Here is a 15,645-nt window from a genome sequence, read left to right as displayed (position 1 = left end):
CTTGTTCTTTCCATGGAGACCATCCATCGTCCGCAGCCACCCCATACCGAGTAGTCTCCAAGGTGCTCTAAGAGCATTTTGAGGTCGATCTTCTGAGGCTCATAAATCGAAGCTCGTGAGAGCTATCGATGAAACATCATATTCTATAGGATGGTGATGCTGAGGCCTAAAATAACCTATCTAATTTTTGAGAGATCACATTTCTTTTGGATTCAGCACAACAATCTCGCTCGATGCCAAAACTCGCAGTGTGCCTCAGTTCATAGGTGCACCATAGCATAACTTTGAAACTACTGATCTTGGCATTGAATCATCAGCATCATTAGCTCTAGATGGGTGGGTGAACCCTAGTGACACCCTTTTTCTGGCCACGGAGACCATCCATCATCTGCGGCCACCCCGTACCGAGTAGTCTTCAAGGTCAATCTTTCGAGGGTCATAACTCAAAGCACGTGAGGGCTATCGATGAAACATTGAATTCTATAGGACGATGATGCCAAGGCCTAAAATAACCTATCTCATTTTCAAGAGATCACATTTTGTTTGAATTTGGCACAACGATCTCGCTCCATGCCAAAACTCGCAATGTGCCTCAGTTCATAGGTGCACCACAACGTAACTTTGAAACCATTGATCTTGGCATTGAATCGTTAGTGCCATTAGCTCCGGATGGGTGGGTGAACCCTAGTGACACCCTTGTTTTAGCCATGGAGACCCTCCATCATCCGTGGCCACCCTATACCGAGTAGTCTCCAAGGTGCTCTAAGTGCATTTCAAGGTCAATCTTCTGAGGGTCATAACTCAGAGCTCATGAGGGCTATCGATGAAACATTGAATTCTATAGGACGGTGATGCCAAGGCCTAAGAAAACCTATCTCATTTTTGAGAGATCACATTCCTTTTGGATTCGGCACAGTGATCTCACTTGATGCCAAAACTTGCAGTGTGCCTTAGTTCATAGGTGCACCACAGTGTAACTTTGAAATTGCTAATCTTAGCATCGAATCGTCAGTGCCATTAGCTCCAAATGGGTGGGTGAATCCTAGTGACACCCTTGTTCTGGCCACGGAGACCATCCATCATCTGTGGCCACCTCATACTAAGTAGTCCTCAAGGTGCTCTAAGTGCATTTCGAGGTCGATCTTCCAAGGGTTGTAACTTAGAGCTCGTGTGGACTATTGATGAAACACCATATTCTACAGGATAGTGATGTTGAGGCCTAAAATAACCTATCTCATTTTTGAGAGGTCACATTCCTTTTGGATTCAGCACAATGATCTTGCTCGATGCTAAAACTCACAGTGTGCCTCAGTTCATAGGTGCACCACAATGTAACTTTGAAACTGCTAATCTTGGCATCGAATCGTCAACGCCATTAGCTCTAGATGGGTAGGTGAACCCTAGTGACACCCTTGTTCTGGCCGTAGAGACCATCCATCATCCATGGCCACCCCGTATTGAGGAGACTCTAAGGTGCTTTAAGTGCATTTTGAGGTCAATATTCCAAGGGTCATAACTCAGAGCTCGTGAGGGCTATCAATAACCCCTTGCCAAGTTTGGTGAACTTGTCTAATTAAGAATTTAAAGTTATAACAACAATTGCTCAAAATTGCAAAAGTTAACTTTTGCAACTTTTTCTTGCAAAGTGAAAATGAGTGCAAAGTGTCAGTTAGGGGTTTGATCATGACCACACAAGGTTGGAAACACTTATATAAAGTGTGAAATGATAGCATGCATTAATGAAACCAATTTTTTTAAGTGGATCAGTATGGGTTATGTGAACCTTGTGTAGGAGGTTAACAAGTGTGTTTATGTCATGATAGCACTTCAAATTAAACATTGCATCCAAATTTGATAATAAAGGTTGTTAAAATGTTATTCAAAAAATATTGCATTTGAATCAAATATAACAAACATGATCAAAATTAATGATATTCCATAAACATGAACAATACACATGATCTACAGTAATTTGAACAATACTAGATACTAAATTAATATGTATATCATTGTGCAGATAAATGACAAAAATATATATCAAAATACATGTATCCATAGACAAATTACACAAATATATATCAAAGATCATGTATCCATAGACAAAGTACACAAATATATATCAAAATACATAGATCCATTTACAAAATGTGGCTAATCATGCCATCAGAATGTGTATAATATCAATGTTTCTGTAAACAATGTGGCATATGTCATCTCAAAATGTCTCATGATGCATCCTATGACAACTATACTATCCTAGGGTGCTAGTGGATGATTAAAATGCAATCTCTTTGCTGCACTAGGTGAATCGGATGCCTCCTACATAAGCAAAAAAAAAAAACTCAAAGTTAGACTATTAAATTTATATGATTCTTTGTATCTAACATTGAATTACTCAAATGCATAATGATCTTTTTTTTAGTGAAGATTTATACTATTAAACTTTCAAAATAAATACCTCTCTTGTCGACCTCCTGTGTCGGTCAAGAGTCCTCTCGTATGCCCTCAGCAATGCTTGTACCTTGCTGATTGTGGCCTATGTATGTTTAAATATGTTTGTCAAATGAATCTACAACTTAAACTATAACATTATAATTCATAGCATGCTAAATTTATAACATATTTAATCAAGAATTCAAACTACAACTTACTAGTGTAGGCTCCACCTCAGGATATAGTGGTTGCATCATCAAAAGATACAAAACTCTCTCATCGAACCTTGTGTGCACTAGGAGTTTCCTATGAGATACAAAATAGTAGTTGTTAATATCACAGAATTCAGTTTTGAATTTATTTATGAAGATAAGGGGGAAAAAATGATACTTATATATACAATGGGGCTCTCGGTGCAAATGGAAATGCATGAGCATCTATGATGCGGAATCTATATGGGCTCATTGCCAGTAGCCACACCCTATATACAATAAAGAATGTACTTAAATTTTATTACCACAAACATTTTACAAGAATGCATCGATTTTATTTTTTTTAAGGCAAAAGTGGCTAGCCACTATAATATTTATTAATCTGATTCAACGAGGTCAACTGGGAAAGAATCAGTGAAGAAAATCCAGCATCATCCCTAATGTTTACATATATTTAGATATTATGAGCAAGCAATTACAAAGGGTTATCACCCAGCAATATACCCCTGAAGATAACCAAATCTAAGCTTCTACAAAATTCAGATACAATAGCTTTGGCATGAAGTACTTAGCCATAGAGCTGCAACATACAAAAGATAACACCAGTTGATGATGACATATCTTGAAAGGGACCTTTAGAAACACTTCCTTTCAATCCTGCCCAAATAGATACCAGACCACGACCAGAAAATCCAAGTCCATCAAAAAGAATTCCCAAGCCAAATCAAAATTCTGAACTATCTACAAGCCAATCAGAATTCATCGCACCAATTGAATCCCAAAACCTCTGTTCAATTGGTTGTAGATTTACTGACGGTGCATTCGGCTGTATGGATTTTAAAACATTAGAATCCTTTTGCAATTCAATCATGGCTAGGCCAACTAATTTAATTCTTTCCACCAATTGCACACCCATCAATCTTGGATAAGATGGCAAAGTATGTTTCAGATAAATGAAACTGCAAGTATCTATAGATTTCTTCATAGCCTCAAAAACAACATAAAATTCATGTTTTTGCAGAAGTTGAGAATGTGAAAACAAATCACCAACTAAAGCCATACCATTCCACAAATCATACTTGTGCATAGCCATAGTCAATTTATTATCCACTAGGAAATGTGGCAGGATTACCTTTCGAGCCAAGGCTTGAAGCCTATCCGGAGATTGCAAAAAATCCATGGCATTGGATGGAAATATAGATATGACCTGAGAAGGATAGAAAAACACGTGTCGATGGATAGAGAAGCTCTTCACCAATGATATGCCGGATAGCTGTTGTGATCATTTGTGAATGCAATATGAACATTTGGTTATTCACCTCATCCGTAACATGACTAGGTAACACAGTTTCCTCTAATGCCGGCGGCAACCAAATACGAATTTTTTTTGGCATGAAGGTACGATGTTGTTTATGACACATTTCGCAAGCCAAAGCAATATCCCACCCACAATTCATCTTAAAGCACAATCTCAGCTCACAAAATTTGCCTAATTAAGCATATGCAGGATGTTTGTGAAAGTGTGCAATGAAAGATACATATAGGCAACTTCAATAAATAATCATAGTGCAACTTGTCATTTGCCATGTAGACTGTCACCAATTTTGTCCTTATCATGCCTAGAAATGGTACTAAAGACGATACTCCTTAATGAAGGATTTATTCGCATGAGGCAATCAAAAATAGGACTTCAAAATTGAATATCGTCAGGGGATAAAAGATTTGGAGCATACAAATTGTACTTTAGAATTCGTGTAATTATAAATGCACTTAAGAAAAACATGTGGCATTAAATTAACTTTAAGACGACAGGGTAACTCAGCACCTGACAACCTCCTCTTCTTTAATCGGCACCAGAGAATAACTTATTCAACTAGGCACCTGACCAACCTTACTAACCTGGGCACTCCTTTCTACTACACAACTCAGAACCTAATAAATTCGGCACCTTAAATAACTCAGCATCTTATTTAAGACTCAATTACTCGGCACTTAGTACTAAGCAGAGTAACTCAGTACCGACACCTAAAAATCTCCTATTAACTTGGCAATTCTGAAACACTCGGCACCTGAAGAACTTGGTACCTGCTGCATGAATAACTCGACACCAAAGCAATTTTGTTCGGCATCTTAATAAACTGGCTCAACTTAGCACTTGGAATTTACCTCAACATCAATAATAACTAATGAGTTCGGCATCTGATTTAAGGCTCAGTTACTCGGCACTCAGAACTAAGCAGAGTGACTCAGCACCGATTTCCTTTATGCCTACTTGGCACCTGAAAATCTCCTATTAACTTGGCAATTTTGAAACACTCGGCACCTGAAGAACTTGGTACCTGCTGCCTGAATAGCTCGGCACTAAAGCAATTTTTCTCGGCATCTTAATAAACTAGCTCAACTCGGTACTTGGAATTTACCTTAACATTCAAATTTTACCTGCTAAGCTCAACACTTTAAACATTACTACTAGCAGAGGCTTCCATGTCATCATGAATAAGATTTTTTAAAGCCTTATGTTGCTCAATAAAAGGTAGAGAGTGAAATGTAGAAACATTAACCCCATCACAACCCAAATTTGATAAAAAATCTGCAACTTTATTCCCTTCTCAATAAATATGCGAAATGCAAACATCTGAACAATCATCAAGGAGTCTCCAAATTTGATTCAATACATATTTGAGTTTCCAAGAAATGATGTGCCTATGTATACAAGCATCAATAATAACTGATGAGTCCCCTTCTATATGTAGCCTATTGAAACAACCTGCCTTAGCTAATAAAAGCCCAGCCAACAAGGCGTGAGCCTCAGCAATGTTATTTGTGTCAATAGGCAAAGGGGATACTATGATTGCTACAACCTCTCCAGAAGAATTTCTAATACATGCCCCTAAACCCAAAGGACTTGGATTTCCTCTAGAGGCTCCATCAAAATTCAGTTTCCAAAGACCAAATGATGGGGGTCTCCAAATATTCTTCCGGGGTAAGATATGTGCTAGTGAAGGACTTATTTTCCACCCATTAGGAATAAATAATAATTTCCATTCTTGGACAATTTGAAAACCCCAATGGGTCACAATCAGATTAAATTTAATCATTTTCAAGCTGGAATTAGTCACTTCCGAGATAGATCTTTCAATACCATTCAAAACAATTTCTAATGGAAGGAATTCCTTTCTGAAAATGCGCTTATTTCTTTCCCACCAAATAGCCCAAACAACCAAGGCTGGGATACATTTCCAGAGGTTTGCAAACAATGATTTTTGGTAGAGAACTAGCCAGGCTTGAAAGAGATCCTAGAGATTATTTGGCAAGGGAGTACAATACTTAAGCTTACTCAAAATAAAGCACCAGCATTGGTAAGAAAATGAACATGTAACGAACAAATGATACACAGTTTCATCCTGTTCCCCACAAAGAACATATTTAAATGGCAAAGCAAGTTGTAGTCTATTCAATCTGTCACTAGTCAAAATCCTGTGTTTTAGTGCCAACCATGAGAAACAACCTGCTTTAGGAAGAACTACCGAATTCCAACAAAATGAAAAAGCTCTAGAAGTAGATTTATTCAAACCGTTCTGCTGCAAAATTTTGTACCCCTCTTTCACTAAATAATTACCATTCTTAGCTGAAGCCCAAAAAATCCAATCTTGGACTTCAGAGAAGTAGACTTGCCTTAACAGTAAATTTTGAAATTGATTAATTTCCTAAGATGAAAGAGGTAGAATATTTGGATCTTTCCAAACTATTTTCTTTGAAAATTCAGAAACATATTCCACATATTGATTCAACTAGGTCCCCCAATGGGTTTCAACAACTTGAATAATGTTCAAAGAAATCCCACTCTTAGATAGGGGAATTTGACCATTCCAGGAATCATTCCAAAAATTAATACTTAGTCCATTATTGACTTCCCATGAAATATAATCAACTATGATTTTGCGTGAAGCTATCATGAAGTCCCAAATAATAGAGCCTTGTGGAGGATTAGAAATCATTAAGATTCTAGAAGGATCATTGTTATCTAGATATTTTTGCTGCATAATTTTGCACCACGTGGACTGAGACTTAGAAAACATGTGCCAAATCAATTTCCCACCAAATGCTTCATTTCTATAGGAAAGATCATGGACTCCTATTCCTCCAACATTAGGAGTGTGTGACATATCTTGCAAAGAGATGAGTGAAATCTTTCGAGACTCATCCATATTACCCGACCAAAGGAAACCTTTGATCAACTTATGAATTGTAGCTAATACTTTGGGTGGGATCTTAAGGACAACAATAAAATAGTTAGGGATTGCAGTTAAAACTGATTTGATCAACAAAATTCTTCTCGCCAGTGACAACCATCTAACTTTCCAAGATGCAATTCGACTCTGAATACGATGAATAACTGAAGACCAATACAAAGATTTATTTGAACCCATGAAGAAAGGAATGCCCAAATAGACTGAGGGTAAGAAGTCTTCTGAAAAACCCAAAATATGTTTAATTTTGTCGGAAACCATTTTGACAGTGTTGAAAAAACAGATATTGGATTTATGAGCATTGATAATCTGACCAGACACTGCAAAGTAAAGATCAAGAGTATAAAGACTATGGCGAGCTTCCTGAACATTTGACAAACCAAATAGGAGAGTATCATCCGCAAAAAGAGAGTGTGTGATAGATATGTTTGTACCTGAAATGAGAGCTCCTTCCCATTTATTTAACAAATGTTGATGTGAGATGGCCCTACTAAAAGCTTCAGCCATAATAATAAACAACACTGGAGATAAAGGATCCCCTTGTCGGATCATATGTGTAAGGAAAAAAACCCTCAAGCTTCCCATTAATGACCAACGAAAACCAAGCCCTCGAAATACAAGCCTTAATCCATTTGCACCAACTTTTTGGAAAACCCATTTTAGCAAGTACTTGCAGTAAGAATTTCCAACAAACTCTATCATAGGCTTTCATCATATCCAGTTTGATAACAAAATTTGAAGTCGTATTTAAATTAATAGAATGGAGAACTTCATGAGCCACAAGAGCCCCTTCCATGGTTTCCCTTCCCAGGACAAATCCACCTTGTTCTGGGGAAATAATACATAAGATGTTGAATCCTAAGATATATGGCTTTAGTAATAATCTTATAGGATAAATTGCATAAGGAGATTGGCCTAAAATCCGCAAAAAGTTTGGGGATCCCTCACTTTTGGAATGATGGAAATGTTGGTAGTGTTAAAATATTTCAGCATGGTTTTAGATCTTCTAGATTCTTCCACAGCTACCAATAAATCCCATCCAATTATATTCTAGCAACTTTGGTAGAACAATGCAGTAAAACCATCTGGCCCAGGAGCTTTGTCAGGCAAAAAAGAAAATACAACTTTACGTATTTCTTGAATGGTAAAGGGAGCCATCAAAATATCATTATCCTGTTCTGTTAACACTTGTGGAATGGAGTCAAGGAGTTCTGCAACTTGTGATACAGTAGGAGAAGGCAAGACATCAGGTGCAAGAAGATTCTTAAAGAATTTGATGCCTTCATTTCTGATAAGATTTTCATTACACAGAAGGTTACTAGAGGCATCTTTGATATGAAAAATTGTACTGTTAGTTCTTTTTTGCTTGGCTGAATTGTGGAAAAACTTAGTATTTCTATCCCCATCCTGAAGCCATAATTCTCGGGATTTTTGTCTCTAGTACATCTCTTCTCTAGAACACAGTTCCTCCCATTATTCTTGCAGATTCTTTTGAGAAGAGTATGTTTCTTCATTCATGCCCTCTTGGATGATCTGATTATATACTTCTTCTAGCTGATCTTTGACTATAACCTTTTGTTGGAACACATTTTTGAAAACTTTTTGATTCCAAATTCGAATTTGAGACTTGATATATTTCAATTTCATTGCAAACTTATGCATTTTTCGTCCTTCCATTGGAATTTCATTCCACCATTGATGAATATTGTGTAAAAATTTTGGATGCCTAAGCTACATGCTTTCAAATTTGAAAGAAGAATGAAAGTGTTGGTAAGAACATTTGTTATTACAATTGAGAATTAACGAAATAGGAAAATGATCAGATCTTGGCAAGGTAAGGATTTCTGAAGAAATATCTGAGCAACTCAACTTCCAATCTTTAGATAAGAAAAATCTGTCAAGACGAGCAGCAATATTGGCAAATCCAAACCTCTTGTTAGTCCAGGTAAATAATCCATTATTAGGATGAACATCCATCAAATTGTTATTATCTACAAACGCATTAAAATCTTGTAGCATTTTAGGGGGGGATAATACCACCAATTTTTTTTGAATGAGCTAATAAAGCATTAAAATCACCTCCAATAACTACTTGCATTTGAAGAGAATGTGTGATAGAATCCCATAAACATGCTTTATCCAAAGTTGAAGCAGGACCATATACATTAATCAGGATAAAAGAAATATCAAATGCAGTTATATGTATCAACTGTCAATTACTTTCTTGTCGAAAGAGCTGAGAATTAACTGTAAAGGGATTCCAAAGAACTGCTAAACCTCCGAAGGCACCCAAACCTTGCATATGAAAGGCCTTCCATTTTTCCCATCTTGCAATGGTTTTCTCAAAATTGTTTTGGGATAATTTGGTTTCCTGCAATAAAATAATATCTACCTGCAAAGAATCAATGGCTTGTTTGATTCTTTGTCTCTTGTCAGAGGCATTTAAACCTCTGACATTCCATGAGATGATTTTCATTGGGGACAAGGAGAACACCTAGTTCTCCTTGTCGATCTTCTGATAACAATGAAACTATCATCCAATATAGTTTGAATACCTGCTGCAATTTTTGATTTAATTTTGGAACCTTTCTGTCTACCTCTGGCCTTTGGTGTTTTAGCAAAAGGAGCTGATGTAGACGGGGTTTGCACTATAGATAAAGGCTGAATTTTAGAGCTATCTTGCATTTGAAAATCTTGAGGCTGACTTTCTTGAGGAGACAAAACCGTAGACTTTTGCACTAGTTGATAAATATTGGTCTCTAACCCCATGAAATCTCCTACCACTGAGCTTACAATTCCTGCACCAGAATCCTGAGGAAGACTGTTAAGAACTGACTAATTGTCAAATTGGTTAAGAATTATCTGTTTTTCAAATGCTTGACTTGGGATCAAAGAATGCATCGATATTTAATCAAATAGAAAACACCTAATTACCTTTCCTTTGTCAATGGGTGTTGGCTCATTCCCCGCACTTTGTCCCCCACGGATAGGTGGTACTTGCAAGATTAAAAAAAGATTAGAAACCATTTATGCTACAATATCAAATAGAAAAAATAATGAGAACACAACATAATGTACCATAGATGTCTCAAGGCCAAATGAAATAGCCAAGAGTGTGGCATCATCAACCTGTCTCAACTCCTCAGTCATCAACTAAACATGAATGAAGATCATATACATGTATAAGTAGAGCTTAAAAATTAAAATTACTCTATTATAAAATTTAACTTTAAATCACATATGTCATAACAAAAAAATGTATACACGTACTGACACAGAAGGAGTCCATGCCTTTGCGTTCCCCTCCTCTCTCACATCAAGGTTTTTAGCCTTTACATGTGCCTTTGGTGTATCCTCATCTAATACAAAATGATACTCAAGAAGATCACCTATGGGACCTAGGAAAATATTCTTGCACGTAATGCAAGTGTGAGACACAAACATGTGATGAGCTATTCGATGATGAACTGGCGCTGACATCATCAAGACAAGGAGACAAGACTGACCTAGTCTAAGATATCAATAGGCTACTTAGTTTATAAATGACTCTAATGGTTTGAGAGCTTGCCTCTGCGATAATATTAGGATGTTGCACTTGAGGAGCGGGGGAGACATCAGTAGGAGGGACAAAAGTGCTAGCTTTCTTCTATTGGGAAGAGGGTCTATTCTGAGGAGCTCCTCCTCCTACACCCATGTTGTGCTTCATGCTCCAATAGTTCACCTTGAGGCCCAACACTAATTCTACATACAATTTTCTAAGGAAATAAAATGGCACCTCTAAATTTCTGTGGAGGGATATCAAAAACCATCCACCAACGATCCCAAAAGTTTGCATGCATGACATAATTTGTGCATCATTTAATCGATAGTTTGGGTTTTTTATAGTTGACTAGTAAACCAATTTTTGGGTTTGCAAAAAGGCCAACCAAATCTTTGGTTATATTGAGGGTCGCAACCTCATCATAGTCCAAGCCATCATCAAACATCTCATGCATTTCATCACGCCAATGAAGAGCAGCAGTTTGTTCATTGGTAAGGGTTTCAATGTTATCCACTATGGTGTTTAACGTGAATAACATAGGAGCCAATGTGGGTACATTATTATATGTTGTTCGCAAAGCCCTCAATTTGGTGAGATTTTCAATTATCAAATCCTTGATTTGAGGAGGGTTTTGAGGGGTAAAAGATCATTTGATGGACAATTTTGTGGGGGCACTGGATCATTTGGTGGGGGGTTACGAAAAACAATATTCCTTGCCTCAATGTCATCATTTTAATCGGCCATTCTTATTCATTTGCAAAACATAATTTATATTAAAAAAAACCTAAATTTTAACAATTTCTATAAAAAAAACCCTAAATTCTAACAAATTCAACTAAAACTAACAAATTTATAATAAAATTTATTAAATTTGTACTAAAATTGATTAAAAACAAAAACAAACTAACCTTTTATCGTGTATCCGATTGAAAAATGGATATCCGTGCAACAAACGCAATATATGACTTTGAAAACACAACCCACAAGTTGTATTTTTTTTAAAATAACACTGACAGTTATTGGGTATCCAATATAATATCTGATACTTGATATTATTGAATATCTGATATAATATCGGGTATCCGATATGAAATTGGATACCCGATAAGGGTTGGGCCTTACTTTCCAAGTTTGGTATCGGGATGAGTGAAAAAAAAGTCAGAGTGGATTTTGAAACACTTTTAGACATTTTCAAACTCTAATTTTTTCACATCACTACTTTTTGGCACACCATGATCATATATATACCTAGTCCTACATTCATGTGCCTGATGACCTTGTCTATTGCACTTACGACAGTGACCCATGTTCTTCTGCTTAACATTTTGATTTGCAATCTTGCTCCTACACACATTAGTAGTATGTCCTTTCTTACCACAATTATGACAAGTAGGTTTTGAGTTCTTACCTTTGTCACTTCTTTCTTTAGCACTTATAAATGATTCTCCTTCTTCACTACTAGTGTATCCTAGTCCATATGTATCATTGTTAGATCTAGGGGATCTCATCAATTATTCAAAGTACTTGATGGCTTCACTAGGTTTATTGAAGCTTTAAAAAAACTACTTTTCCCTTTTCAGATCATTGCTCAACTGTTCATTCTACAACTTCGGTGTTGTTATCTCAATGTCTTTACTATTTATTTCATGATTAGAAATCATTCAACTTGATTCATTGTTTCCAATTGTATGTTAGCAATCCTAGTTAATTATGATGTTCTCTCTTCCACTCTACTGGTCAAAATTCTTTTGTCATCTTCAATCATGACATTGTCCTCCATAACTTTCTTTTTCTACTCGGTCACTTCACATAGTAATATGGCCTGCGATTCTTGCTCTAACTTAAGATTTTTGATCTCTTCAACTAGGGTTCTATTCTTTTCCATTAGATTTGCAACCACTACATCAAATTCATTGGAGTTTCCATCTGCAAATAGTTTAGTAGTGTCCATCTCTTGGTATTGTGTGTCATTCTCCTCAATAGAAATTTCCTTCCTTCTTCTCAATGATTTCTTCAGATCTTCTCTTACTTCATTTAACTGATGTAGAATGAGTTGTATTTCAGTCTTCTAATTCTCAATAACTTTTCCTAACTTGTAGACTTCCATTTCCAAGATCTTTTCTCCAAGTTGTTAGGCTTCACTTTCAAAGAACTTAGCTCTGATACCAATTTTTGGAATTACAATAGGAAAGAAACTCTGAGAGGGGTGGGGGGTGAATTAGTGCTTAAAAATTTAACCCATAAAAACATTAACCACACATCCATCTCACAATTCAATAACTAAATTGAAATACCGTGTAAATCATATAAATCTAACGTATGTAAATAAGTAAGAAGTCACACATATATGACACAAGATATGATTACCTAGAAACTCTCCAATGAGAAGGTAAAGCTGGGGTGGGGATGACACCCATAAATCTTCACTACTGCAGTAATAAAGTGTATCCAATAAAAGTTACAATATTTGATCATGAAACATGATCTACCCCGTGAAATGTCTGCCTTGTTAAAGGCTTACAAAGATTGTTAGTTCTTACTTTGTTAAAGAATTTCAACACCTTGTTAGAAGTGTGCCTGATTAAGGGACTTTAACTCAAAATTAAGTAAGCACCTTGTTAAAGGATTTCAATATAGCCTATTAGGACTACTTTGTTAAGAGATTTAACTCATTCCCCTGTTAGAATGTCTCAACAATGATCTTGTGATTAGCACTCTGTTGTTTGATGATAGATCACCTCTATACTGATGTATTCTTGATCCTTCTTGATTAGATGTCTCTTTGTTGTTCACTATTTCCTTCTTATGTTCTCCTTTAACTAATTTTGCAATAAAATTCATATCATAATACCTTGGTCACCATGAATCTCCTGTTTGTGCATGCAAACTCTCCTTCATACCCATACTCTACACTCATAACATTTTAGGGTTTTGTCCTCCTTAAAAGGACTTAAGTAACTTAGGGTTAGATATGAATCAATTGTTGTGATTCATCCATATTGCTTCTTAAACCTTCCCTTTACCTGATTGGGTGCATGTAATACATAGGGATTCTCACATAAAATTCATCCTTATTAACAAAATATCATAATTCAATCCTTAAGTCAGCCCCAAAAATAGTTTACATAGTAGTTTGTGCCAATACAAACAACTATGTTAAAACTATGTAACTCAACATTTGAAGTCCCTGATGCTCAACACTAACTATGACTTCAATATTGTCACTCGACATCTGAATGACTCGACATGCACTGCCTGTTCGTTACTTGAATCACTCAGCACATACTATCTGTTCGGCACTTGAATGACTCAACACTCACTATTTACTCGACATGCACTTACTTTTATGTTGTGCTCAACATATGTTACTTGTTCGGTATGAACTAAGTAAAAGACTTAAGTGTATAGACACTACTTGTCAAAACCAATCTGAGATTAACATTTTCATCACTATTTTCATTCCTTCTTACATTGTTGTTTACATTCTTTCTAAAGTTCATATTTTGTGACCTCACATTGGTTCTCTCATGTTGTTCGTTCTACAAAACGTTGTTGTATGTTCCAAATTGTTGCAAATATGACATGCTATAACATTATTTCTATATCTAGGTCCAAATTGATTAGTCTATAATTTGCAATCCTTAGCAATATGTCTAAAATTATTGCACTTTTAACACAACTCTATTTATTATGACATTTTTTCCTCCCAACAATCTACTCACTACAGGGTTAGTACTTTCATATATTCTATTATTATTATATCTAGGTTTCGCACATTAGCTATATGTCCATTAGTAAAACAATTATAAAAATAACCAAAAAATGGTTTAGTATACTTACCAGTACAAACCTTCCTCATGTGTCCAAGTTGATTACATGCAATGCATCTTTCATTAGATTGTTTCTTTGCTTCTTCATGTTGTTTAGGTGGTTTAGGTATTTCTTTGTTCAGATCTTCTTGTTGTTTAAGTTGTTGGTTCACTAGATCCAGTTCCTCAGTAACTTCAAATCCCTTAGATGATTCTCCTTCATCTGATCCAATCCATGTCTTATCTTAAACATGCCTTTGTGCCATAATCTTCTCATCAAGCTTCTTAGTGCTAGGATATAGCTCAAGATGTTGCTTTTTGTGTGTAAATTCTCCTTTAACAACAATGTTGTACTTCTCAAGTTCTGTATACTACAATTTTGTAGTCTCTAGCTCAAATGTCGCCTTGGTAAGTTTATATTTTAGATCTAAATTCTCATATCTCAAATCTCATTGACTTTTCTTTTCATCTTCCATCATATTCACTTAAGATTGGTGATATCAAGCTCATGCTTTAGAATCTCATTCTTCTTCTTAAGATTAGAAACTACATCACTATCCTTGATCTGATCATGTGACTCTTTCTTCTTGGATTTAGTTGATTCAATCTTCTCTTTCAACTTTTGAATGAAATCACATGCATCCCTAAGTTTTTGATTAAGAAAAACAAGTTTTGAAGGGTGCCTGAAACCCTGTACAAGTCTAAAGATTTTCAATAAGCACAGATGCAAAAGAGCAGCAAACAAAAGAGGAACTGGTCACCTCCCTAACAAAGGGTACCCATGGTGATAGAAAAGCCTATCACCAACCAAAACCAAACATCCAGCTAGGAGGCTAAAAACCAAACAGAGATCAACCTCCAAATAAACCAATCACTACAAGGGAGCTCACGATTTTTCCTTTGATTTAGAGCCTCCCTTGCACGACTGGAGTTTCTTTTCTAAAGGAGGGGCAGAGGGCTTAGTTTTCTTTCTTTTTACTACAGTCCAACCATCCTCCACCTTTGTTGCCTCAGCAACCCAATCCCCAGAAGAAACTAAACAGTGGAACCTAGGGGAGGTAGAAGCAACAACATTCTCCCTAGGAGAGTCTGTCGATGACTGGCCCCCAATAGGATGAGGAAGAGCATCTGATACAGGGGCAGGGGCAGGAGAGAGAATAGGGTCCAGACCTGAAGTTCGTACTTCCCCCACTACCACTAGCACTGAATGACCGCCAGTAGCGTCGACATGGGGAGAGTCATCCATAGGTTCTTGGGGTGCATCCATGGACTTAGGCACCGTATAGTGCTCAGAAGTGGCTCCTGACCACCAGGGGGTGGTCGCCTTGATTTGGTCTTCACAGCAACACAACGAGTAGCTATGTGACCTATCATGTGACATTTTCTGCAACGAAAAGGGA

At 36.5% G+C, this 15,645-nt stretch overlaps 1 protein-coding gene and 1 long non-coding RNA gene across 2 annotated transcripts in view; both read right to left on the bottom strand.

The window, feature by feature from the left end:
- Positions 1–2,092: 2,092 nt before the first annotated feature.
- Positions 2,093–15,645, bottom strand: part of LOC149544964 (protein DMR6-LIKE OXYGENASE 1-like) — a 33,890-nt gene continuing 20,337 nt past the window's right edge. The window contains exons 4-6 of the mRNA XM_089795499.1: positions 2,652–2,739; positions 2,459–2,536; positions 2,093–2,319 (exon numbers count right to left, since the gene is read on the bottom strand). Of these exons, the coding sequence (XP_089651625.1) occupies positions 2,257–2,319; positions 2,459–2,536; positions 2,652–2,739 (229 nt within the window). The 3' untranslated portion in view covers positions 2,093–2,256. The remainder of the gene's footprint in view (positions 2,320–2,458; positions 2,537–2,651; positions 2,740–15,645) is intronic.
- LOC149544966 (uncharacterized) lies at positions 9,030–10,191 on the bottom strand. The gene is made up of 2 exons (XR_016355302.1): positions 9,830–10,191; positions 9,030–9,693 (listed from the first exon to the last, which is right to left on the bottom strand). It is a non-coding gene; the product is annotated as an uncharacterized LOC149544966 (long non-coding RNA).

This window comes from Cupressus sempervirens, chromosome 8 (assembly GCF_028749045.1).
Source record: "Cupressus sempervirens isolate cs-2001-9-10 chromosome 8, ASM2874904v1, whole genome shotgun sequence".
Lineage (NCBI taxonomy): Eukaryota > Viridiplantae > Streptophyta > Pinopsida > Cupressales > Cupressaceae > Cupressus > Cupressus sempervirens.
Note: the sequence above shows the minus strand (reverse complement) of the source record. Positions and strands in the feature narration are given on the sequence as shown.